This window comes from Alligator mississippiensis, chromosome 5 (genome assembly GCF_030867095.1).
Source record: "Alligator mississippiensis isolate rAllMis1 chromosome 5, rAllMis1, whole genome shotgun sequence".
Taxonomy (NCBI): Eukaryota; Metazoa; Chordata; order Crocodylia; family Alligatoridae; genus Alligator; species Alligator mississippiensis.
In genome coordinates, this window is record NC_081828.1 from 42,513,873 (window position 1) to 42,539,602 (window position 25,730).

At 43.7% G+C, this 25,730-nt stretch overlaps 1 protein-coding gene across 4 annotated transcripts in view; it reads right to left on the minus strand.

Moving 5' to 3' along the window:
* Positions 1–2,468: 2,468 nt before the first annotated feature.
* TEDC1 (tubulin epsilon and delta complex 1) overlaps positions 2,469–25,730 on the minus strand; it is a 155,415-nt gene continuing 132,153 nt past the window's right edge. For all 4 annotated transcript variants that reach the window (XM_059728257.1, XM_059728256.1, XM_059728258.1 and 1 more), the window contains one exon: positions 2,469–3,715. In XM_059728257.1, the coding sequence (XP_059584240.1) occupies positions 3,344–3,715 (372 nt within the window). In that variant the 3' untranslated portion in view covers positions 2,469–3,343. The remainder of the gene's footprint in view (positions 3,716–25,730) is intronic.

Sequence of the window (25,730 nt, forward strand, 5' to 3'; positions counted from 1 at the left end):
CTTCCTGCTTCCACAAGGCAGAGCGAGTGACTCCAGGCCTGCAGCAAGCACAGGGTGGGGGGAAGGAGGAGAGAAAATCCCCTTCACCTGTGCATGGAGCCAGGGACACCCTGCCCAGCTGGAGCAGTGCCCCAGTCTCCTGGAGGGGATTCTAAAAATCTCCTGATTTTTAGAATGCCCTCCCCCCTTTTAATTCCCCCCACACATTCAGGGAGCCAGGCAGCTTGCTGCTCTCCGGGAGTGTGGAGCCACTGTGTCACAGTTGCAGCCAGACCACAGAGACCAGGGGAAGCAGCTTCTCTGGGGCTCTCTGGTCTTGCTGAAATTAACAGTGGCTCTGAAACTGAGAGTGAGGCTGTTGGGCTTAAGCCCTAGCAGCTATGCTCTCAGTGTGGAGCTGCCCAACTTGATGAGACCAGAGAGCCCAAAAAAGCAGCCCTGCTCTCAGCGCAGAGCTGCTCTGGCAGTTTCAGTGAGATAAGAGAGCCCCAGGGAAACTGCTTCCCCAAGTCTCTCTGGTCTCACTGCAACTGACAGTGGTGGGCCCCTGCTCTGCCATATGGGAGCAGCGTCCTGCCCCTAGTCCTGTCCCTGCTCACCAAGCCTCTAGTGGCAAGTTACAGCTGTGCAGGTGAAGGGCAGTCAGAGCAGGTTTTTCACCTTACTGTGCGACTGCTCCATTAAGCCCAACAACAGGAAGTCAATTAACATTTATTTGGCTTACAGAGTAAGGTCTAATAAAGGCCACAGCAGGGCTCATTGCCAGAACTGAACGTCCCTTTAGTACTGCCACCTGCAAGGATGCACCCTTGCTAGCCGTCAGCACAGTATGGGCAAGCTCAGTGTGATCACTGTCCCTGTAGCTAGGTTGCCTCTACCCCAGGGGGCAGGCAAAATTCAGCTCGCAGGCCAAATCCAGCCTGCCAGGCCAATCTATCTGGCTTGCGGGGCCCCTAAAAAATTTAGAAAATTAATATTTATCTGCCCCTGGCTGCCTGACAAAGATGACAGGAGCCAGGGGAAGTAGGACCCAGGGGGAGCCAGCAGCAGAACTAAACAGCTGCAGCAGCAAATCTGGCCCGCAGCTGGTACATGGTGCTGGAGCAGCCAGGGCTGGAAGGAAGTGACAGGAGAAGGGCAGCAATGGCAAACGGGGGGCAAGTGCGGGCAAGTGCAGCAAGCAGGAACACGGGGCCAGTGCCAGTACCCTGGGGCTAGGAGTGGCAGGAGCACAGAGTCCAGGCTTGCAGGACATGCTGGCAGGGGCTCTACCTGCTGCAGGGGGGAGGGGGCAGGCTGTGGGCAAACCCTCCCGCTCCATGCAAGCCACAACCCTCTGCAGCCACCTTTCCCCCCACACACTCACAGCCCCCCCACAAAACCCATACCCACCCACCTATCCACCTTCCCCACAAATCCCCACCATACCCTACAAACCTATCTCCACCCTCCCACCCACACCCCCACACAATATACAAGAGTAAGACTTCATTTTAAACTATTATTTTATCACCTCTATGTACACTACACAAACACATGTAAAAATAAAATATTTTTTGAAATTAATGAATGTTGTAGTACGTGTTTGATTTTTAGACTATAATTTGGTATTTTTCTGGTTCAGAAATGGCAAAACCCCTTGCTGAAAGGAGTAATTCCAGGGGACAAGGGGAAGGATTTCTGGTGGCAAAAGTCAGGGGTTGGGGGCAAGACTTCTGGTCTCAAGATGGCAACCAGAAGCAGAGGCACCCGTCAAGAGGCAGGGCTACCCATGCAGCCCTCAGTGGTTTGCCAAAACTCAGTAATCAGCCCTCCACCTGAAATAACTGCCCGCCTCTTCTCTACCCACACTTTGTAAGTGCCCAGAACTTAGTCAGCCCATGGCTCATAGAGTCCAAAGTTCTGTGACTCAGTCTGCAGCATGGCCCCCAGAGACTTCACATCCACCATGCCCTACTCCATCTTGTTCTTTGTGGAATATGGCAGGGTCTCTGTCTGGAAAGTGAGGGTGGCTACCACCGACTCTGTATGGCACAAGTTAGGCACACTCTTATGGCCATGGCAGGTTGGTGAAATCACTCTCAGGCCAATGCTGGGCACATAAGTATCCTGGCAAGTTTAGTCCTTTATTGACTTATACTTCTAGTCATTTCCACTTGTGCTAAACGCATAAGAAATGCTAGTGATGCTGTAAGGCAGTTTTGCTTTGGCATTTCACACTGACTGAGCGCTGCAGTAAATAACTCCCAAAAGGGCAGTGTAAGGGATAATCAGTCCATGCCCCTCCTTGTAGCCCCACTTCAACTCACAAAAGAACAATGATAATGATACAAATACCTGAAAATAACAATGTCCTCAAATGCACTTGAATTTCTAAGGGGCAACTGCTGACCACACTCATACAGACAAGCTGAGATGAATTACTAGGTTGGATTGTAGAAATACCACTGCTCATCGCAATTCAAAAATGCAAAGCAAACTGCTTTTATTTCTGGAGGTATATACATAAAATATAAATATATTTCTTCCTGTAAGTGAGCAGAGAGGGACAGAATGCCAAAACTAAATGAAAAGCTTCATGTTCTTAGGGGGACAGAGTCTCTGGAGTAGAGACTGTGGAGTTTTGCAAAGCTTGAAATGTAATGCTGTATTTCTACTTAACAAAAAGATTCTCTAGCAGATCCATAAATTATACCAGTGGGGTACATAACTCAGTAGTTTTGTAAAACAGAGGGATTTTCCTTGAGAATGTGAACCAAGTGCCTAACACCAGTGAAGGCAGAAGATGTCTCTTTATTTACCATAAAGCATTTGTATCTGGCTTTGTGGTAACTCTGAACAGCAGCCTTACCACGGATATGCAAACTACCTGAACAACATAACAGCCTTCCCTGCGTGTTGCCAATGTATTTCATACCTGGTGCTCTACATGCCTTTCAGCATGGAAAGCCAAGGGTATCTCTGCCCAGTACCTTGATTTGCTGCCAGATGTAATCTGTTTTTCAGACCACAGACTCACAAGTACATTATGTCTAGCAGCTGAGTGCTCTAAAAGGGAACCCAGCTCCTAGTGGAAGCATCAGAAGTCTGAGAGATAAAGGAATGATTTAAAATTTATCTCAAAAGTTCATTAGACCCGCTGCAGAATTTAATTGGCAAGGGTAGAACCACTAGGGAAGCAGTGTTACAGCCCGGATCTGTCTCATGAAACAGTGACAAGTGGCATTTTCAAGGCTGAAAATTAGAAATGACATTCAGCTTTTTGCCTCCCCCACGCCCACCCCACGATTTGTAATGTGCTTGGATCAAAGCGCTCTATTTCTTTGCCTTCTTCCCTGCAGCATTATCTCTTCATAGGAGGTATACAAATCACGCTGTCCATCCCATCCGCAACCTCAGTCAGCTTATGCCTGCACTCTTCCTGCAGTTGCTTTAGCTCTTTCTCCAGCCTGGCCTCTTTCATTCTCAGTTCATTGATCAATTCACTGGCACTGACATTCATAAGTGCCTCCTTGGCTCTGGATCTGCCAAAACCCATTTTGCTTGCAGGATGTTTGTCCTTAAATACTAGTCTGCATGGGCCATGCATTTTATTCTTTTTATGGGCACACTGGTATTTAAGTTCTGATAGTTTTAGCTCCACAGCTTTGTGTATTTTTCCAATGGCTTCAGAGAACTCCTTCTCATCCAGTAGCTCTCTCTCTCTTCCTTTGATCTGTCGAAAGAAAATCATGGTTAGGCTTGCGTGCAGAATTCCTCCCACCACAACACAATGCAAAATGTCAAAGCTAAAAGAGGTTTTACTAGAAATCAGGTAAAAATCAGTGATCTGTTTTATGCATTAAAAACTTCTTTGCTTTTTAGGAGGAAGGAGTAAGAGGTCATCAAAAGGCCTCTTCCTTTGATTTGATGCTGGGCATGTGGCAGCTTTGGGCTCCGCTCCCTGTAGTTGTGGCAAATTGTGGGCAGTTAAACTAGAGGCTGCATGTGAAAGTGTGCAAGGCTGGATTCTCCATTCACTTTTGCATGCAGTGTGTAAGACACTGATATTCTGATATAATAGTGTGCAACACCACCTCACAGGAGAACTGACTGCACAAGGGGCAGGTATGTAGCTACACCTGGTATGAGAAAAAGACCAAATCAAAGAAAGACTAAGGATTTAACACAGGCAGACAGAAAACTGTCTGAGAAATGCTGTCTTGGGATCACACCGCCCTTTGCCAACAGCCAGAGCAACTTACTAACAGCCTCAGGCCCTATCCTCACTCTCACACATAAATAAGTATCTTCATTTCCTGAAGTGGAGTTGCTTGTGTGAACAGTTAATCAAAAGTATGTTTGCAGGAATGGGCCCCCACAATAGCAGTATCAACTGTACAGGTGCCAAGAGGTAAGTAGAAATTTGACATCATGATGGGCAGATGGCCATTGCTGCATGTTATCAGCATGCTCAGAACTTTGGTGTTCATATACCAGAAGTCAAACTGGATAGTCCTACTTTGCTCTTGCATAGCATTTTTTATGAAGGCTTCATAAAGCACAATTACAGAGTAAGTCAGTATCACTATACCCATTTCACAGACAGAGACATCAAGGCACAGAGAAGTAAAGGGACTCATGTAAAGTCACTTAGCAGGCTAGTGGCAGAGCCAGGAACAAAATCCAGACCTCCTGACTCCCCATACACTAAGCCACGTGCCTCTGTTAATACATTACAAGTAAATACCATCACCCCTCTACTAAATGGGAGTAAATTTCAAACGCTTGCATTTCTATTCTCCACTGGAACGTAGCCCCAAAATCATTGCCAAGTTTCCTAGGAAGTAATGCTGCCCAGGGACTCTTGTTCGTGTGATGAAGAGAGACAGAATGGCACCCAGCATCACAAAAGTAAATTGTCACTACATTTCTTCAAAGACCACGTACTCCCGTCACATCCAGAAAAAGAATATGTGCATAGTGCAACAGCCATGTACCGATATCCTTTACACGGAACGACACCTTTTGGTGATTAATCTGTACCATGCTTGGTCCATCTGGCATAGATTTTAAAGGCATACTTTTGTAAAAGGTATGAAGAGCAGTTAGGAGACTATGGCTCTCCAGGTTCAGCAGACTATACTAGTACTTATGTTTAGAGGAATAACTCAAAAGAGCCTGAGGGTTCCGATTTGCTAAAACTGTGAGCTAATAGAAGTGTTCAAAATAAGAGATTGACCATGGTTTTCTTTTCGCTGTTACATCACTTTGTCATTTGGCACAATGCATATGGTTTTGCTGTTGAACTTTGTGCCTTCACAAGAGAAGGAACGTTCAGTCCATGCGTGGGCAAAGACAAGCACAACCCTTGTTTGATGCAAATATCAACTCTGCCCTTTAAGCAAAAAAAAAAATAAAAAAATCCACAAAACTTTTTATAGTACTTGCCTCTTGAAACCAGGATTTTTTTTTCTCTACAACCAATGCCTACCAGTCTCACTCAAACTTTAGGGCACAATTATACAGCCATTCTTTACTTCCTGCTAACTTGTGGTAGATTATCATATACTGTACTTAGAAGAGTTGGGATGACTTCTATTTTAAATTGAACCTGAAGATGTGTTGGCACCTTCCTTCTCATCAGGCTAGAAATCATCACATTATCATAGTAACTTATTTAATTGATTTCCAGTTAGTTTTGTTGCTGTGGTTTGCAAATTTATCTTTTCTGCTAAAAAGTGGGGAGGAAAGCAGATGACTTAGTTCTCATTACAGGAAAAAATAATGAAACAAGGTAATCAACAAAGAATTAGAAGATATAAATAAAATGAAAGGCTGCCAGCATGGTTTCATGGACTGTAGATGTTGTCAAACAAATACACTTCCTTTTTTATTTGACAAGGTCCAGCTGACAAAAACCATAGTGCTGATGTGTTATACTTGCATTTCTCACAAATGTGACTTGGTAATATGACATTCTGAGTAATAAATAAATAAATAAATAAACCACAAACCTTATACTATATGGAATTAGCAGAACACATTTTGGGTGCATTAAAAACTGGCTCATTGTCAGATCTCAAAATGTAGCTGTTATTTGGGTGGTATCAATGAGTAAGGCCTGTTTCCAGCAGACCTCCTTCTCCCACGGAACTGGTGCTTGGTGCAACACTAATAATTTTAACAATGTTCTATACAAAGACCTACAATCTCTGCTGGTAAAATTTCACGATGAAACAAAGATAGCAGCAGGCAGAAAATAATGAGGCTAGATAACTATTAGAGAGGGATCTGCATCCTCTAGTTTGATGGTCACAGTCCAACCACAATCCATTTTAATATAGCTAAGCAGTGACTCAGAGACAGTCACTACATATAAGCACCATGCCATGAGCACCATGCCAATACAATCTAGGGTGTGTAAAAGAGGAATCTCAAGTAAAATTAGGGAAATTATCTTGATCTTGCTTCTGCACACAACACTGATAAGGTTGCTCTCAAAATAACTGTCTGCTTCTGATGTCTACACCCTGGGGAAGATATAGAAATAGTGGGAAAAGTTAAAAAGAGAACCACAAAAATGATTAAGGGGCTGAAAAATAAGTCTTACAAGAAGTTTAAGGATAGCAATCTATTCAGTTTATCAAAGACAAAGTCAAGAGGTAATTTGATCAGTATGTATAGGCACTTAACACCTGGAAAAGACATCCATGGCAGGTCTTTTCAACCTCACTGACAAGAACAAAATCCAACGGCTGGAAGTCAAAATGAATTGAACCTTGAAATGAAGGCACAATTTCCTAGCAGACAAGATAATTAAATATTGTAACAGCTTAAGATGGGAGATGTGGATTCAGGTTGTGTTGCCTATGATTAGTTTGTTTTCTAAAAGGGATATATTTTAAATCCAGCTCCTTGAAAAAAAATTCCATTGCCATGACAGAGGGGTAGGGAGGTGTTAGGTGCAGTGGTCATGATGGTCCCTTCTGGTGTTGGAACCTGTTAATCTGAATCCCCCTGTTCATCTTTTTACTTCTTGGGCCATGAGCAGGACCACCTGCATTGTCATCAGGATGCTCTAACAGTGGCAGCTCTGCATTAAGACATTAACCATAATCAAATCTCATGCCTCAGTTTTTTAGCCAGTCATATGCAGGGGTCAGGATATTTTCTGGAGCTTATTTTGGCCCTCCTTTGAAACCTCAGAGACTGGCTTCATTTGAAGCCAGGGTACCCCTTCATTCTAAGGTAATACAGAGACTCCTCTTTCTTAGATGCCTGGCCAATGTGTCTAGCTCACATGATTGCCAGACTCAAGGTCAGGAAGGAATTTTCCTCCAGGTCAGACTGCCAGGGACCTTGGGCGTTTTCCCTTCCTCTGCAGCATGAGGTGTGGTTTGCCTGCCGGCATCATTTGGGAGTGTCTCACCTCACCCATTCTTTGCTGGCACTGCTGACATCTTGGTCTCTCCTGTTCCCTGCCTGAAGCATATAACAGCTTTGAATCTTGAAGACTGAAATCTTAGCCTGACTACAGCTATGGGGCTCAGTGTAGGGGTATCCAGGTAAAATGTTGTGACCTATTGATCTAGATAATTTATTAACTAGTGAATGGTTTTATTTGGGAATAGAGGCATAAATGTTTAAGATGAAAATATAGTCCATTAAACTGTGTCTCATTGCCAATACAGCATAACTTCCTGAAGCACATTTTCTAGTGTTTAACAGTAAGTAATAGTCTAGATCCATTGAAGTCAATGGTGTTGGCAGTGGATTTATGACCCAGATATTTTGTTCCAGGTGGACCCAAACCCTCAGACTGACTGCGACCTCTCCATTCAATAATAAGCTATTTTTATTGCTACACAGTGATAGCAGATAAGAATAATGCAAACAAGTCTATATCTATAAGTCCCAGGGATGTCGTTAAGGGAAGGTACATCTGGCCAGTATGTGATTCTCTCTTGAATGTCAAATGTCAGCAGCCTGGAGGTTGGAGGCTGAGACCCCCACCCCGCCACAAGTCAAGTGAGTAAGACAGGCTGGTGGTATGCTCTCTGTCCACAGTGGCCTTGGGTTCCCCTCTCAGGGACCTTTTGCTGCTCTAAAATCCCTCGATTTCTGTTTGTGCCTGCCTGGTCTCAAGGAGGTGCTCATTCGCCGCCATGGCACATGCTCCTGGTGCTGGCTGCTGTGTAAGCTCCAGTGGTCTCAGAGAGAGCCCACGATCTCCTCGAGGGAAGCCCAGAGACTCACTTGCCATGACTTCGATTTTCGTTTCAGTGGTGGGCTCCCCTCCTGTGGTCCCCCACAGATCAGCTGCACCTCCTGGTGGGTATCCGTGGAGCTCCACCTCCCCTACACTCCATCCGTACACCAGCCTCCAGGATGGCCACTTGCTGTTGTTCCGGCTTGCCCTCCAGTGTTGACTCTCCCCACTCTTCTCATTGGCTGGGCTACAGATGATTCCTCCCAGTCGTTTTCTCCCTGAGATGTTTAAGCTGTCCCCACTCTTCCGCCAGGTCTCTGGCTATGGCCCGGCTGCCCCTACCCTTGGAGTGCCGCCCATGGTCCCAACCCTCGCCTCGGGGTCTCTCTAGGCCGTCCCCGGAAGCAAAAGAAAGGAAAAAAGGGAAGAAATTAACGGAAGAACCAAGTGTAGGTCTGTGGCCCATCCCAACTCACTGGCCTGGCACCGGTGGTCCCAGCAGTCCCCTGGAGTGGACCCAGCTGCCTTCCTTGGCTATCGACCCCTCTGGTGGGTCCAACTCTGGTTCCCTCGTTTGCTGCCGGCACCGCCTATGTCTGGTGCGGGAAGCACCTTCACCGTCCACTCCCCATGGTACTTCCCCCATGTTTCTCCCGGTACCGGCTTTTATCCTAGTCAGGCAGTATCTGTCACAACCCAGTGATTTTGGTGCCTCGGCACGGTGGAATTTTCCCATCACATGAGAGCCTCTTGCAAAGTAAGAGGTTTTCTGTTGCAGCAGAAAACCCCTGGTGCAAGAGAGTTCCCGCCATTCGAATGCAAATTAGTGTCCCGCTATTGGCCAGCTCTAAATTATTCCTGAGTGGTGGCTAGTGATTGGCTTGCTAGCCGTTTAAAATTTTGCGCGACTTCCGCCCAAGTCGGAGAACTTTGAGCACGCTGCAGAGTGCCTCTGGAGAGATCTGACTCGTGGCTGAGCTGATCAATAGACTGATCATCTATTGATTCTTCTCCCAGTCGCCGAGCGCGATCCCAGACGTATCCTTTTCCCTGCCGGCCTGATTTGTAGACGGACGTGCTGGCCTGAGCCCTGCCAGCTGGAACAACTAGCGTAGTTGTTCAGACGACTGGACCGTTTTCGTCGCAACCACAAGCGACGTAAGTAAAGTTTTACAACCATAAAGCTTTCTCGGCCTCTCTATTCACCAGCCCGCCCAACGAACGAGCAATTATTAAATCACCTCAAGTCGGCTTTGGCAGTCCGAGACAGTATCCTGGGATGACGTCACCCATCTGTGCTGTCTCCAACCGGAAAATGCGGGCACTTTGTGCCAGTGCAGCTTGTCCATCTCTCCCCTGCCTGAAACTGGTAAGTTTGCCTTGGCTTCAGGGCTTTTCATACAGGGACGGGCTGTCCCCATCCTGGATTCTGCTACAGGAGGGGCCTCTTGTCCCCCAGTAACTGACCCCCTGGGATACTGTTCTTTCTGTCCTTTGATGATTCTTCATCTTTGAGCATCGCTAATTGGTCTCTCTGTGGTCGTCATACTGTCCACATTCTGTCCTGTCAGCATATTCTTTAGTTTCACAAACCCATCACGTGCACACATCCTAATTTTGGCTTTCCTGGCCTTCTCTTAATTTAGTCTGTTCCCCAAAATCAGAAATTCCAAGGGTTCTGCAATTAGGCACTATGTGACCTGGTGCCACTTTATCTCATGTTATGGAATTGTGTGGTACATGTCTTTAATTTCCCAGCCTGTCTTTCTGCTTGCTGCTTGTCTGTGTCAGACACAGTGGGCCTTGAAGAAACTGTCACAAACAGGCTTTTTGAAATCAATTAACCCTTGCTGTTGCCCTGAATCATTGTTCTAATGCAATATTTATTTGACCTACAAGCCAATTCCCAAATGCAAACCTGTAAATGCCATTTTCTAGCCATCAAAAATAGCACAAGTCCCACTGACTTAATGGAGGCCAGGATTACACATAACACATTCCTATCAAACCTTTCATGAGATGATCTTAAAGTGCTTTGCAACTAATTAATCTTCTTTATGCTTTTGTGAAATAAGCATAATTCCACAAGTTCAAAAATGAGCAGCAAAATTAAACAGGAAAAAATTGTGAATTCCTAAGAATTTTGAAAACATACAAAATGCATTATTAATGCAGAACATTCTGGTAATGTGTATCTTCTGCTCGTGAAAGTTTGAATACAAAGGGATCAACTACAGTCTACAGTTTTGCTCTTGCCCTTGTCTAAAAAAACCCTAGAGTCCTCTTCCACCACAAAATACCCTGGAATCCTCCTCCATCACAATCCCCAACTAGTAAGTCCCAGAACATTTCTTGCTGTTGCTAAAGTAATGTCATAGGACCAATTTTTCGGAGGAAAATGTGGGTGAAAAAAATTAAGATTTTATGTGCTCTCTCTCTTTCTCCCATTGACTATGAATAAATGAAAATTGAAGCTGGCACATTTTTGGAATTCAGGAGGGGAAAAGTCTCTTGGTACACTTATGGAATGTACCAACAAGTACAAACTATGTTATTTATTTTATCATGACAAATTCATAGATACTAACTGCATTGACAGAAAACTATTTCTAAATGGAACATTTTTTTCATGCTCTTTACTGACCATAAGGAAAGAGTTTATATTAACTGTTAGAGATGACACATGATGAAGGTCAGAGGACTTCTTGGAAAAGCATATTCATCCCAGTGTAATGTGAACAACATGTTAAATGATTTCAGGAACATTTGATTTAACCGCCACAATGCAGGTCTATTTGTAATGGCCTGGGCAACAGAACTACTCTACCTGTATATGAGCCAGGACTGCAAAACTCTAAAAAGAATTCTGCACATGCTACCGTGGGAAAGGCCCTGGATACTTTTAGGGAGTCTAAATTCTATGGTAAGCCCCTACTTTCTGAGGCAGCATTAAGTGATCTCAAAAAGGAAAAAAATTCAAAGAATTAAATATGAAAACAGGTAACATGATCAGCACAGTATTGCATGAAATTGAAATGTTTAGGAGTGAAAAAGCAGGTTGTGTTTTGCACAGGGAAACTGTTAAAAGTTTCTGACACCAGATGGATTCTGTGGCAAAGTCTGTAGACATGGAATCACAAAATGCCCTACTTGTACCCTATAGTTTTTTCTTGTTAACAGCCTTAAAGGTTACATGACCTTGAGGCTGCTTGTTCCGGCTTTTTGTACTTTACAGGCTCATGAAAGTATTCAACAGCCTTCTCCTATACATTTAATTGCTGTTCCTTAGCTCCTTAGTGTCTCCCATTAGTCAGCATATACTGATTATTCTGGATGGAAAAACAATCTCAGCAGACCACTTCATATTAAACAAACATGTTTAAAAAGATCAGGAGCCTCAGCATTTTGTTTGACCTTTTGCATCCCAAGGCTCTGCCTTTCAGTTTTGATCTACCAGCTGGAACTAGAATTCACAATTAGATATGCAGTGCAGCATGACAGCTGCTGTGCATCTTCCCTCAGTAAATAAAATAAAATTATAATTGTTGTTTTCACATTTACAGAGACAACTTCATCCCAAAGGGCCCAGAGTATGTATTAAAAAAAGGATACGGGGAATAAAATCACCCACCAACAACATGCAGCCAGCTCTGGAATGGAACATAAATGTGCTTCATAGCTCACAGTGACACTTTTCATAGATTAGCCTTTTGCAAGCAGAGAAGACAGAAAAGATAGTTACCAGTACAAAAACTACAATTCTTCAAGAAGAGTATTTGTCCCTTGGGTGGAGGGGGAAGGGACAAAGATTATGCTAGCGATGTCTAATTGGCCGACAAACAGGCCTTGCCTAACTTTATGCCTTTTTGTAAGACCATAAAGAGCAGTATGGGACCAACCAGCATTCCAGTTCTTTTCATGCAGTTTAATATAGGGATCCAAAGTGGAATAGGACAGAACAGCTGAACAAGTTGCCCAAGGAAACTGTGAAACCTGCTTCTTTGGAAGAAGGATAAGCCTGGGTATGCCTTTGGGATGGTTAGGGATAGCACATCTGTATCTGACCAGATAGCCTCTGAGGCTCCTTCTAAATATATTCTGAGGGCAGGTAATGGAACACATGGGACAACATGACTTAAAGAGCTCAGTTTACAGTAATGTTACTGACTTTCCTTTCTTCTTCAAATACTTGTTTTTAGGTATATTCTTCCATGGTGAATGTTGCTAAAGCACTGTATTAACTAAGAGACAGACAAGGTAAATCTGATATCTTTTATTAGACCAAATCAAATAGGTGGAAAGATTCTTCTTAGCAAGCTTTCGGGTATAAATACCCTTCGTCAGGCTGAGGAAGAATCTGCAGTTAGTGTGTGCTCTTCCTGGATGGAATGAATAGCAAAGAAGCCAGAGGCTGGTAAGCATGCAAGAAAGGCAGTCAGTGAAGATGTAAACTGAGGAATCAGCGGGTGAGAGACAGGCGGGGAGGAGGGGAATGAATATAGCTGGTAACTAGTGGAGAGGTACCTGAGGAGTCAGATGTTAGGCAAGTTATAATGCGTCATAAATCCAATGTCTATATTTAGTCCATGATTTTTTGTATCCAGCAGGTTGATGAAGTGAAGTTCATAGGCTTGGTCTTTGAAAGGTGTTTTGTGAATTCCCTTTGAGGATTAGAACTGAGAGATTGGAGAGAGAGTGGTTTTCTTGTGAGAAATGTGCCCCCACAGGTAATAGAGTATTCTTGTCTTTGACAGATTTATATTATGCATTCATTCTGGTGCGCAGTTGTTGTTTGGTCTCTCCTACATATTTTCCATCAGGCATTTGGTGCACTGGATTCAATATATAACATTTCTGGAGGTGCAGGTGTAAGATCCAGGAATGATGATGGTTCTTTTGTGGGATGCAGTAATTGTGGGGGTACTGGAGATATGTTGGCAGGTTTTGCATTTTTTGTCATGGCATGGTCTGGATCAGTGTATTTTGGGCTGTAGGAAGTTTGCTTCTGGTGATGAGGTTAGTGAGGTTTAGTGTTTGTTTGAAGGCTAGGATGAGTGGTTCTGGGAAGATCTCTTTAAGAATTGGATCTCCTTCTAGTATGAGTTGCAACTGTTTGAGGATTTTCTGTATAGGTTCGAGGGAGGGGTGATATGTCACAACCAGTGGTGTGCAATTCATGCGGATTTTCCTTCTGTACTACAGCAATTCTTTACATGGTATCTGGGTGGCTCCTTCAAATGTGCTTTCTACCTCCCTGGAGGAGTGTCCTTATTGAGTGAAAGCCTTTTTGAGATTTGTGAGATGGCAATCCTGGGTGTTCTCCTCAGTGCAAATTCGGTGGTATCTGAGGGCTTGGCTGTATATCACAGCTTTCTTGGTGTGTTTAGGGTGATTGCTGGTTTTGTGCAGCTACATATTTTGGTCTGTGGGTTTCTTGTATAACGTAGTCTGGATTTTACCATTCTGGATACTGATCATCATGTCTAAAAAGCAGATGTCGGTTAACTAAGTGGTGGATTCCTAGAGCCTCATGACAGCAGTCACTGAAGGCCTGCCCTACAGAAGCATCCGGATCAGAAAACAGTTCTAATGCTAATGCTTAGTAAGTATATGAATGGAATATCAGGTTGTTGCCTTGAATATGTCAATGATGGGAACATTTTAAGAGATGCCACTAAGGCTGCCTGGGCCCTTGCTGGGTGATCCGTTATACTGCCAGGTGTTGGTGCTTTATTAAGGTCATAAGAAATTTGGAAGCAATCTAAGGTCTGCTTCAAAAAAGACAGTGTGAAATTGTTTCATTTCTCATTCTTATAAGACAGAGATGTACGAGATTTAGGAGATAGTCTGAAGGGCTCTATCCTTTGTAAACAGAAGGTTTAAAAGGCTACGGCCTTTCTAACATCTCATAAATGAAGTGTCATCTCTTCACAACTGGAATGGGAAAGAACCCAGGTAAATTAATAACATTAATGTGAAAAGCCAAAATGAACTCAGGCAGAAACTTCATATATCTCATCATGATGAAAAAACAGTATAAGGAGGATCAGGCATTAAAGTTCTTATACATGGCTACCCTGGCTGATCGTGAGGCTGTAAGGAAAGCCACCTTCATGGAGAGAGAAAGAAATGAACAGGAAGCTAATCACTCAAATGAAGCTTATATTAGGGGTCTGGACATTACACTGACTCTTCAGGAGCATCTTAGAAACTCATTATGACTGGGAGCAAAAACATAATGAAATTGTCAGGTGGAGGCTGGAAAGTGTTTGTAGATGCTCCATGCACTAATGCACTTTCTAAGAGTTCAGGAACAGACTTTGATGCCGTGATATAACCCAAAAGTCTCCAGCTGTACTGAGTAGAAAAAATGCAGCAGTGATGGCAACGTGGATCAAATTTTTCCATATACACATGCATACTTTTATAATAATAAATAAAATCACATTTTGCCAGGCGCTATTGGTAATTCAAAACTACAAACTTGTTGATGAATGTTTTTTTCTTCTTGAAGAGGTTGAGCCATTTTGTCTCTTTGCCAGACATAAAGTGTTGTCTGTTTGTAGCTGATTGTTTATTTTATTGTCTGCCATGGCCAAAAGGGAATTAAGGATGGAATACGAGTTCAAATACTGCACTCATTCAGCTGAAAGAGAATACTTGTTTTCCATCATTTTTTTAAATAAGTGCAATAGTAGTAAGAGTTTGCCTCCATCCAAACAGTTCTAGAATTGCTGCATTTACAGGAAGGATAATTCTGCTTGACCTAGAAAGATTAGCTAATTGTTTGTGAGGAGTTTAATGAGTCTCCTGAAGAAAATTTTTCAGAACCACTACATTTTTTTAATCAGATCCTGTAAAATTATGAAATCCTAAGAAACTGAAAGTGGGAGACTGATGCCACCACTGCTTCATCTGGTGAGAACGATGAAAGGGCAGAGGTGGAGAAACAACCACTTGTTCAGGGACACAGCTCTTTCCTTGATTATAATGATGACTCATGTATAGGCCCCATCAATTCTAGAACGACCCTTGCGTATAACAAGGAAGCAGAAGAAGAAGCAGTTCCTATGGAGAAGGTACCATGGCAGACGGGATGTCAATGTTGCATTTTTTTTTCAAGTTGACCTTGAGGATGTCCTTAAAGCACTTTCTCTGCCCTCTTCTTGAGTATACAGCTTGACCGAGCTTGCTTCTGGAATCTGGACCCAGACATCCGAATAACATGGCTGGCCCAGTGAAGTTGATGTCAGATGATCATTGCCTTGATGCTCATGGTGTTTGCTTGCAAGACAACGTTAATGTTAACGCAGCTGTCTTCCTACTGGATTAGAAGGATCTTCTGCATGCAGCATTAATGATACTTTTCCAGCAACTTGAGGTGTTTTCTGTATGTTGGCTACACCATAGCTCCATACAGTAAGGTAGGGATCACAATTGCTTGATAAACCATGAGCTAAAGATAACCAAGACAGGTGATAATAGGCGCTGACTTTGGTTTTTGCTGGTAGGTGCTTTTTTTTTTAAGGGGACAGGGGTTGGTTACTGTGTCAAGCCTTGTGCATGCCCAGAAGAGGCAGCAAATTACTTCAACCTGGCTTGCCCAATATGGCTCATGGGTGTTGAGCACCTGCTAATTCTTTGTCCGGTGGGTGCTTGAGCCCCGGAGCACCCATGGACTCAGTGCCTCTGCAGGTGATGTTTTTTTCACTACCTGGCAAGAAAGATGAAGAGTATGACAACTTCGAGTCAAAAGAAGCCATAAAGATGGGGGTTGGTAAAAATGTTCCCTGGCTTGCAGATGGTACTGGAAATGAATACACAGTAGACAAAGATCTAGGCTCTTATCTCAGTATCATATCCATCATATCTCTATCACATCTGTCATAGTCCATCATACCTCTGGATGGAAATGGGGATTCAGGTAAGTTAGAACTCCTAAAGTAGTTGATACTATGTACAGGGCTGACAGTGCAGAGGTGAGTGGAGTGGCAGTCCTCTCTCTACCCAGTACCAATGACACTAAAGCGGACAGGGCAATATTAGAGCACTCCAGACGTGCACACAATAGCAAAGGCAGACGTTTGCTAGGTAGGTACCATCCATTTGGGGACCAAAGAAAGTCTTGTGCTCATGGGACTGGGGTACACAATAGCTGATCTGGATTTGGGTACTATATTGTTTCTATCAAACTTCTAAAGAGCCCTTGTAACTGTAGCAGGACATGGAGTCTACTAGTACTTAGAATGAGGCAGGGAAACAGATTTGTATGAAAAGGATTTGGAAAGCAGTTTGTCCTTTTTCTTTTCAGACAAACTAGTCTTTCTCGCCCCATTTTTCTTGTAAGAGATGGATTCCTTTGATGCTGGCTGTTCAGAAAGGCTCTCTGGAAGAAAGATTCTTGGACTCTTGAGCCTGCTATACAGGGAGATCTGCAGGCCAGGATTAAAAATCTCCAGGAACATAACTTGCAGGTACTGCATTGTAGATGGGAATGAGCCTCCCTTGAACAACAGAAATAAGCAACATGGTCACTATTTAAAGGAAAAGGATGCTGAGAGACCACATGGCTTTTAAAACCAAAGGATTTAAGTTTAATGTTTTCCTTAGTTGCAAAAAAGGGGCAAAGGGAGAAGGGAAAGAAATATGGGTGGAAGCTACCCTGGGCTTTCTAAATTCATAACTAAATATAAGAAAGAATAACTATTTGAGAGTTACATGGAAAAAACAGCAAGCTAAGCTAACTGTAGACAGCTGTTCTTCTCCTCAAACTAAGAGTGAGGAAAAGGACGAGGAGCGAGGTCTGGTCCACCCTTTATACCCTGGAACAACACTGGAGACTGATAACATATGCAGATAAATGGAAGAGGCCCTGCTAGCAAAATCTTCTGTCTCTGGACTATGCAGCACACATGCCCTGCTAGTGGAATGTACACAGGGATGCACTCAAAGAGGCATGCTTTCTTCAACAGCAGCTAAAGGAGGAATTTAGACAGGCAGAATCTCATTACCTGATGTGGAATCTGGCTGGCATGCAAGCTTGCTTTAGTGAGCCCCAGCAGAGTTCTTTTGCTGAACCATGCAGTCACAGATTCACAGGAGTTTAGGGCTGGAAGGGATCTTGTGAGATCATCAGGTCCAGCCTGCCTGCTCTGGGCAGGAAAGACAGCTAAGGTCAAATAAACCCAGCAAGGTGTGCACCCAGTCTCCTTTTGAAGATCTCCGGGGTAGGTGCCTGCACCACCCCTGCTGGGAGTCTATTCCAGAATCTGGTCACATGCACTGTGAAGAAGTTTTTCCTTACATCCAGTCTGAAACCTTCTTCTAGGAGTTTATGACTGTTGCTCCTGGTTTTCCCTTGGGGTGCTTTCGTGAATAGTTGTTCGCCTAGCTCCTGATGCTCACCCGATATATTTGTAAGCTGCCACCAAATGCCCCCCAAAGCCTTCTTTTCCAGGCCGAACAGTCCCGTATCTGTCAGCCTTTCCTTGTATGGCCCACTCTTCAGGCCTCCAATCATATGAGTGGCTCTTCTCTGGACTCTCAAGCTTCTCCACATCCCTCTTGAAGTGTGGCGCCCAGAACTGGATGCAGCATTCCAGCTGAGGCCCCACCAATGCCAAGCAGAGCAGCAGAATAATTTCCTTAGTTTTTCTTGAGATGCACCAGTTGATGCATGCCAGAGTATTGTTTGCTCTGCTAACTGTAGCATCACACTGGTGGCTCATATTCACTTTATGGTCAATTGACCCCCAGGTCCCTTTCAGATGTGGTGCTAGCAATCCTTCTAGTGACACACTCTGTGGATGAGGGGAGAGTAGTGGACATGGTAGATCTTGACTTTAGCAAGACTTTTAACACTGTCTCCCATAACATCCTCATTAACGAGCTAAGGAAATACAGACTACATAACTGGCTGGATCACAGTACTCATCAAGTAGTCCACAATGGCTCAATGTCTAGTTGGGAGGAGATATCAAGCAGGGTGTCAGTGAAGATTAAGTTTCACAACTCAGAGACACAGTGCTATGGTCAAGATCCCTATGCTTCCCAATTATTTGAAAGCTAAGCCCCCACTTCAGAAAAATGAAAGCAATGAACTGAACTTCCTCCAGAATTTGACCATGTGTGGCTAAAAACTGATGCATCCAAATTTCTCCCATACCCCACTTCAGGCTAGCCCTTCAACTTCTCTCAAGCAGGTATAGCCCACATGTAGGGAAGTGGTGATAGATAGCTTCAAAACACAAACCTCCTTCTCTTTTCTTATAGGCTTAAATGGGCAGTTAAATTACTAACAATGCTACCATTTAAGGTGCCAGCATGGGCAGCTGAGTTAGTACCCAGTAAGATGAATGGGGCAGTTTGCACCTTGGAGATACTGTTTTAGGCTCTGGCAAACTCAGGTGGGTAACTATATTGGTTGGTCTCCATGTTTTGCAGGTTATCTTTACAATCATAATAGCTTAAAATAATTTTAATAGCTTAAAATTGAGATTGTGCAGAAGACTTGAGAGTCCTAGGACTGTCACTGAAGAGAAAGGCAAGAACTCTGGTAAAAGTTAGCCTTAGACATGGGAGACCTGAGTTCAGTTCCTTTCTCTACCATAAACTCACTGTTTAATGTTAGGCAAGACACTTAGTTTCTCTGTGCTTCAGTTCTCCTTTACACAGTGGGGGTACGGGCATGTAAGTCATAAAAGCACCCTACATGGATAGATCATGCACTTTAGGTAAGGCTTCCCTACCTGCTAACATGCTTTAGGCTCTCCTTCATGTCCGAACTTCTGACTGAACATAAACCTCACTGGTACTGAAGATTAAAGTAATCGCTAATATGCTGGGTGAAGTACTGGTAATAAAGGAATCAATAGGAGTTTTATCTTTTACTTCAGTAGAGTAGGAATTTCATCCCCAGTAGGTTTCTTAAAATGTGATGCTGGGGTTACTGTAAAACAATGAGAGGATCAAAGAACGTGCTAATCTGGAGACCTGGAAACTGGGAGGTATGCTTTAATCAGAAAAACAAGCAACTTGAGAAGGAAAATCCCACCCTATTCTGTAGCCCCCTGCAGCTTCAAATATACTAAAAACTTTCAGACAGCAGAAACATAAAACTCCTATCATATATCACTGACAGAAATCTAATTTGTTTTTCTAATTTCAAATTAAAACAGCACATTAAGAGAAAATTGAGTTTACAAAGTCAAAAAGTTAAAGAATAAGGAAATGACAAAGTTCACATTGCCCCCTTTTCACTGTAACACAAAGCTATGCTTCAGAACTATTTGACAAAACCAAAGTAAGGGGAAAAATAGAATGAAATTCTGGAACACCTTCCTAACAGGGAGATAATATAGCATAGTCTCTCATGGAGAGCAAAGAGCCCAATCACTAAGAGTATCAAAACTATCAAAATATGAGAAAAAGTGCTCCAGGGAACAGGTCTGTTTTGTCTGAGAATTCACTGGATGATCTGCTGAGATTCCCATGTCTGTGACTTTAATGTCTTTGGAGGTATAAACTAAACCTGAAAATGGTACTCTCATTCCAAATGTGTGTCCCCATGGGAAGTTTGCTCAGTAGCACTACAGCAGTATAACCAGAAAAGTTTTGCTGGTAAATTTCTCAGTAAAATAAGCCCTTAAGTGACTTATGAAGAGGTGCACAGGAAGTCTGTGGCAGAGCTGGGACATGGACCCAGGTCCACCAAGTCCTGGGTAAGCTCTGATCACTAGGGCTATGGACAAATGTAAAATTTAACTACTTTAAAAGGGGAGGGGAAGGGTAGCTCAGGAACACATATCAGCTGTAATATCTGCATGATCCTGCAGTGATACAAATGAGCTAACTCACTAACTTTAACCTTGAATGAAACACTTTTACTGCTACAGAATCAAGAGGACATAGCTGTACCATTGTAACACCTTATACTGATATAATTTCAGATTGATAGAACTGTTACTTGTGTCTATACCATAGGATTTTAAGCATTCCTCTTTTACCTACCATGGAAAATTGTTCCTTGCATTGATTTTTCTGTTGTTTTCTCCATGCTGGTTTTAAAGTATTTTTAAAATCATAACTATCTAAATCCTTTATATTAATATAATTTTTAACATATACCATTTTCCCCATTTCTGTTAGGATACTATCAGCCAGAAAATAACCTTGATATTCCACCTTCATTTTATTCTTTAACTACATACAGCCCTCTCTAAAATCATTCCCTTCTATTTTAGTGTTCACAGCCCTCCAATATTTGTGAGTAGTCACTGGAGGGATGCCGGGATTACCACACCAAATCAGACGAGTACTTTATCTGATCCAGGAGTCTGCCTGTGACAGTGGCTGGCAGGAAGTGCTTTGGCAAATTGTGCAAGAAACCCTGCAAATGGACAATTAATGGAACTGCTTCCCCCACAGGAGACACGTCTTCTTAACCCTTTCAATTAGTGACCAATTTATGCTCTGATGCATAAGGTTTTATAGGCTTTGATCCTGCAAACATTTTTGCCCATGCTTAACTTAGTAGCACGACTAGAACTAGAGTTAAATACATCTTTGATCAAGTCCTCTGCAAGCCTTCTAAAAATATTTTAATCCTAGTGACCATAACTCTCAACGTTCTTGTTATCCATGTTGCCATCCAAATATTTTTAAATCCTTCTGAGCCCTTGGCCTCAAAAAGACTTTGTAACATTAAACCCTAAAAGCAAATCACAGACCATGTAATATATATTTTACTTCTCACCAATTTTAAATGTGTTGTCTTTTCACGACATGGGATGTTCCCTTGTTCTTGTGGTCTGACAGAAGGTAAGTAGGAGCATGCAATTTACCTCCTCTAGCCCAGTGGGGGCCATCCTTTTTTGCAGGCTTGCCAAAAATTAGCCCTGCAGACTGCCTGAGTGCCACTACAACCTTTTTCCCTTGGTCCTGCCCCCCGGGCAGGGGGCTGGACTCAATGATCTTCCAAGGTCCCTTCCAGCCCTAATGTCTATGGTCTGCTGCTCTGCTTTCTATTCTCTGATTTGCTGCTCAGTTTTCTGCTCCCTGACCTATCTGCCACTGCTGCCTGTCCCCTCCTGGTCTGCTGAGTGCCAGACACAGAGGCTACCCATGCCACTTGTATCAGAGGTTGGCCACTCCTGACCATTAATTATTTTGTCCTGTCTCCGCTCCTGATCTAGGCAGTCTTTTTGGTCTCTCTTCTCATAGAAGTCTCTCAGCAATTGCTTAGACAAGCTCTACATTTGTGTCTTAATCTTTCCTCAGAAATCAACCTTTCCATCCCTTATTAATTGCCACTGTGATTTTTTGGAGCTGCCTCAAGTTTGTCTGCATCTTGTTGGTAATAAGGTGCCCAAAATTTAGTGCACGGAGCAGAGACACTGCTGAGAGAAGCTGTGCTGCCTCATCAGAATTTAAACAGTTCGATAGTAGTCTGTACTGAAATTACTGCAGAAAATGGTTCCCTCCCTGCATTTTTCCCCTCAGCTCATATCCATCATGCTTTTACTTCCAAAGAACTGAGTCATTACAGAAGACATCTCAAACAGGTGCTAGGGGTTATGTACACTCACATGGGATTACTTAGAATATTTTTCAATAATGACTGTCAACAAAACTGACAACCTTTCCGCTGCAGAAAGACAAGTTAACATCTCAGCTTGTTAGAGCTTTTGCAGGATACCCTGGGCAGTGCTCTCCTGCTCACTGCAGTTTTCACATCTCTTAATTGTGCATTTGAATGTTGATGCTATGAGCTAAGGACAGCGTTTCAATGTGAGTAGCACTGCGGGTCTTTGAATTCCCATCACAGGAAAGGAAGGGTATGTGGGTGATGGGGGATGCAGGAGTGTTTCTGTTCCATAGGGCTTGCTGCCAATTTAGGGGAAGGAGCTGCAAAAGAGTTGTTGATGTCACTTTTGAAAATGGATGGGGACTACAGGAAAGGAGTTGGTCCTTTCTTTTTTAATCCACATTTTTCTTATTGGTTACAGCCATTTCTGAGCAAGGTAATTCAGGATATCAGAATACTACCATTCAGAAGTAGGACATATTGTACTAAAAAGCTTGTTTAACATCGTCTCCCAAGTATATAGCTGGGCAGATAAAAGAAATTATCAAACAAATCTTGCTTTCAGAAAACAAACTGCACTAATCCAAAACCATTAAATTTCTCCCTCCAATAAAACTCTCCCCACTCACTCTCACTGATCTGCCTAACGGAAAGAAACCCACTGCCAATGATCGGAAATAAGATGTATACCTCCCTGCTTAATATTTGCATTACAATAGCACAGTCCATATGTTTAGTATAACCATCACCTTCCCTTCTGGTCAGCAGTAGGCAAAAGGCAGTCTCCCAATCATTTGAGGTGCCATGGACTGTAGACAGGGATAGACAACAGAAATATGAGCAAAAGGGACTTCTTGGGTCATTGAGTCCAAACCCCTACTGATAGAGATAACCACATCATATAAACCATTTCATAAAAATTAGTCTATCTTGAGACCAATTAGGTCTCTTGTCCCCAGGACATCCTATTGGAAGGATGGTTATAGGTACGCGTACTCCTGGGGGTACTTGAGACGGCCCCAGGGGGTACATGGGGGCAGGTGGGGATGAAGCACCACCACACAGTATCCAGCGCTGCTGTGCAGGCACCGCCCACCCAGCTGACACAGAGGGTGGGAGAAGTTTGCAAGCAGCGGCTGCCACTGCTCTGTGTCCAGCCGCTCGTCACCCCCACCACTCAGTGGCTGGGGGTACGCTGCTCCGCATCTGGCCACCAAGGGGTACAATGATGCAAAAAGGTTGAAAACCCCTGTTATAAACTGAAGTCTTAACATACTACGGTGGAGATAGAAGAAGCAGAGCTTTGATCAGTATTTTGGAGGTTAAAAGGACAAAGCAAAGCATCTGACTTATAGTGATGGTGAACCAGATATGGAAAGCAAGAGCAGTTATTATGGGCCCTGGCCTCAAATCTCTAATTAACTGCAACATCTAGAACAGAGAAGGCCTTGAAGACCTGCCTCATCTACTGATCTCACATATGGTCAGTTCAGGACTGTTCCCTAAAACATATCTGTCCCAAATAGTGGGCATTTAGCACTGTCCCATAAATATCCCAAATAGTGGGCATTTAGCACTGTCTCCATGAGACAATTCCATAGGCGAAAGGATCCTGCTGCCAGAGCTTTGTCCTGATAAACAATGGACAGGTACAGACAGGCTTCCAGCTGCACATCCACTTTGTAAAGATCCAGGGTGCTGTGAGCCTGAACTCAGAAAGACTCTCCCCAATGTCAGGCTTACGGCAGCCCCTCAGGGATTGGGCTGGGAGCTGAATGACCCAAGGTGGCCATCATCCTGATCCTATAGCATCAGGTTCCAGAATGGATCAGCCCCAATGTGCCGCACATTTGATTTAAGGCATGATACAAATGAGCCACAAAGATGTTCCACATCACATATTGCTTGTTTGCTACATTATCACATCATAAATGGGCTTTAATGTGAAGCACTTTTACTATTTATAGTGTAACGCATAAATCATGCCATACATGTAACTGCTGACAGGGCCCTGAGATGCTTCAGTTAGAGATACGGAAAGCCTGTGTATACAGGCAGGGTATAAATAGCCAAATAGATTAGTGTTGGAGGATAAGGTGTTAAAGTTAAGGCTAATGTTGTAAGCTTTGAGTATTTCCAGCCTTAGGCATGAACATCTGAACAGTCTAAATGAGTTTCAAACACTTGTGTTTAAAACTGCAGAGCTCAAATCATTTTGTTTTAAATTGAAAATTACAGCATGAACTCCAACATACAAATTGGGTGTAGGGTTTTATTTTTCTGTAAAGAAAAATTTTAGAATGTCATATATTACTTATTAACACTATTTTTTAGAGGTGCACTAATACATCGGTCCGATATCAGATCGGTACCAATATGAAGAAAATTGTCTATATTGGACATCAGCCCTATGGGGCTGATAATTTGGCCAATAAATCCCATGCTGTGTGCACAGAGCAGAGCCAGCAGTGTGGAGAGCTACCTCCAGCTGGTAAGTCAGAAGGGGAGTGAGGAGGGAAGGGGTGTGGGGAGGAAGAGCAATGCTCCCTGTGGTATGGAAGGGCAGGGGCAGGTGCTGCTCAGCCAGGACAGAAGGGGGAGGCAGGACAGAGCTGTGGCTCATGAGGTGGAGGCGGCTCCCACCGCTGATTGCACCCTGGGAGGCTGGGGGGAGCATGTGCTCCCGGATCTGTGCAGCATGGGGCAGGCAGCAGCTGTGGGGTGGAGCCGGAACTGGTACTGTGAAGCTCTTCTCACCAGGGGCTGGGCTCAGAGTGGGCTCCGGCAGCACTGGGAGGAGGCTGCAGCCACCCCAAATTTCGCTGCAGCTCCACTCCCAGCCCCACAACACCCCAGCTGAACGCCCCTCCTCCACCCGATCACTGGGAACAGCCCTCCTGGGGTGCAAGCAGCATCGGAAGCTGCCCCACCCCACAAGCTGTTTCTCCATCCCAACCCCCACCCTCCTGGCTGGGCAGCACATGCCCCTGCCCCCTCCCTCACCGCAAGGCATGTTGAGCTACACCCCCACCCCGCTTCCCTCCCCCCTCCCCTTCCACCACACCAGACTTACCACCTGGAGACAGCTGTATTGGATATTGAATCGGTATCGGCCGATACGCCTCCTTAAAAATCAGCTATTGGTATTGGCCCCCAAAATCTCTACTGGTGCACCCCTACTACTTTTATTTATTCATTTTCTTGAAAGTTGTTGTAGAAAAGGACAAAGGAAAGTTTTAACACCTGGTAAACAGTATGTGCACATTGGCCGCCTCTTTGTGTATTAAAAAAAAAATAACATTTTCACATAAATGGAGTACGCATGTATGTGAATGCATGTGCACTGAGCAGGGGTTAGAATATAACAAGGTGATGGGTCATCTTGGAAAGAGGGTATGTGAAAACTGTGGTAAATCCTCCACCCTTGCCAAGGTAAATGGCAGTTAGGCGAAAGCTCCAAATGCAGGGCTTTCATCCTGCTGCTCTGTTGTCTTTCAGTCCCTCTCAACATCTTGCTCTTAATCTTTAAGGCCTTAACAAGATGCAGCTTAAATACATGAGGGACTGGCTCACCAATGACAACCCACCATAACAGTTCCATTCCTCTCAGACAACGGAGTCAAGAGTGTCCCGGACCATGCTTGCCAAAGGCAAAAATAAAGAAATGCAGCAGAAGAGCCCCTGCTTATGAAATAGCCCATGAGGAAGAAAGAAAGCTGCACTAAAAGTTAAACATTTGCAAAACATCTTTTAAAAAAGCCTTTCTGCCATTAGTGATGGAATTACAGCAACAAACATGAAAGAAAAGAAACAGAAATAACCATAAGCAAGCTATCAGATCCAGAAAAAAAGGAAGAACAGAAACCACTATAAACAGTGCTGTGCAAAATCATATTTGCCGTAGTGTAATGGACCCCTTGAAAATATAACAGATAAATCAGAGAGGTATGCGTC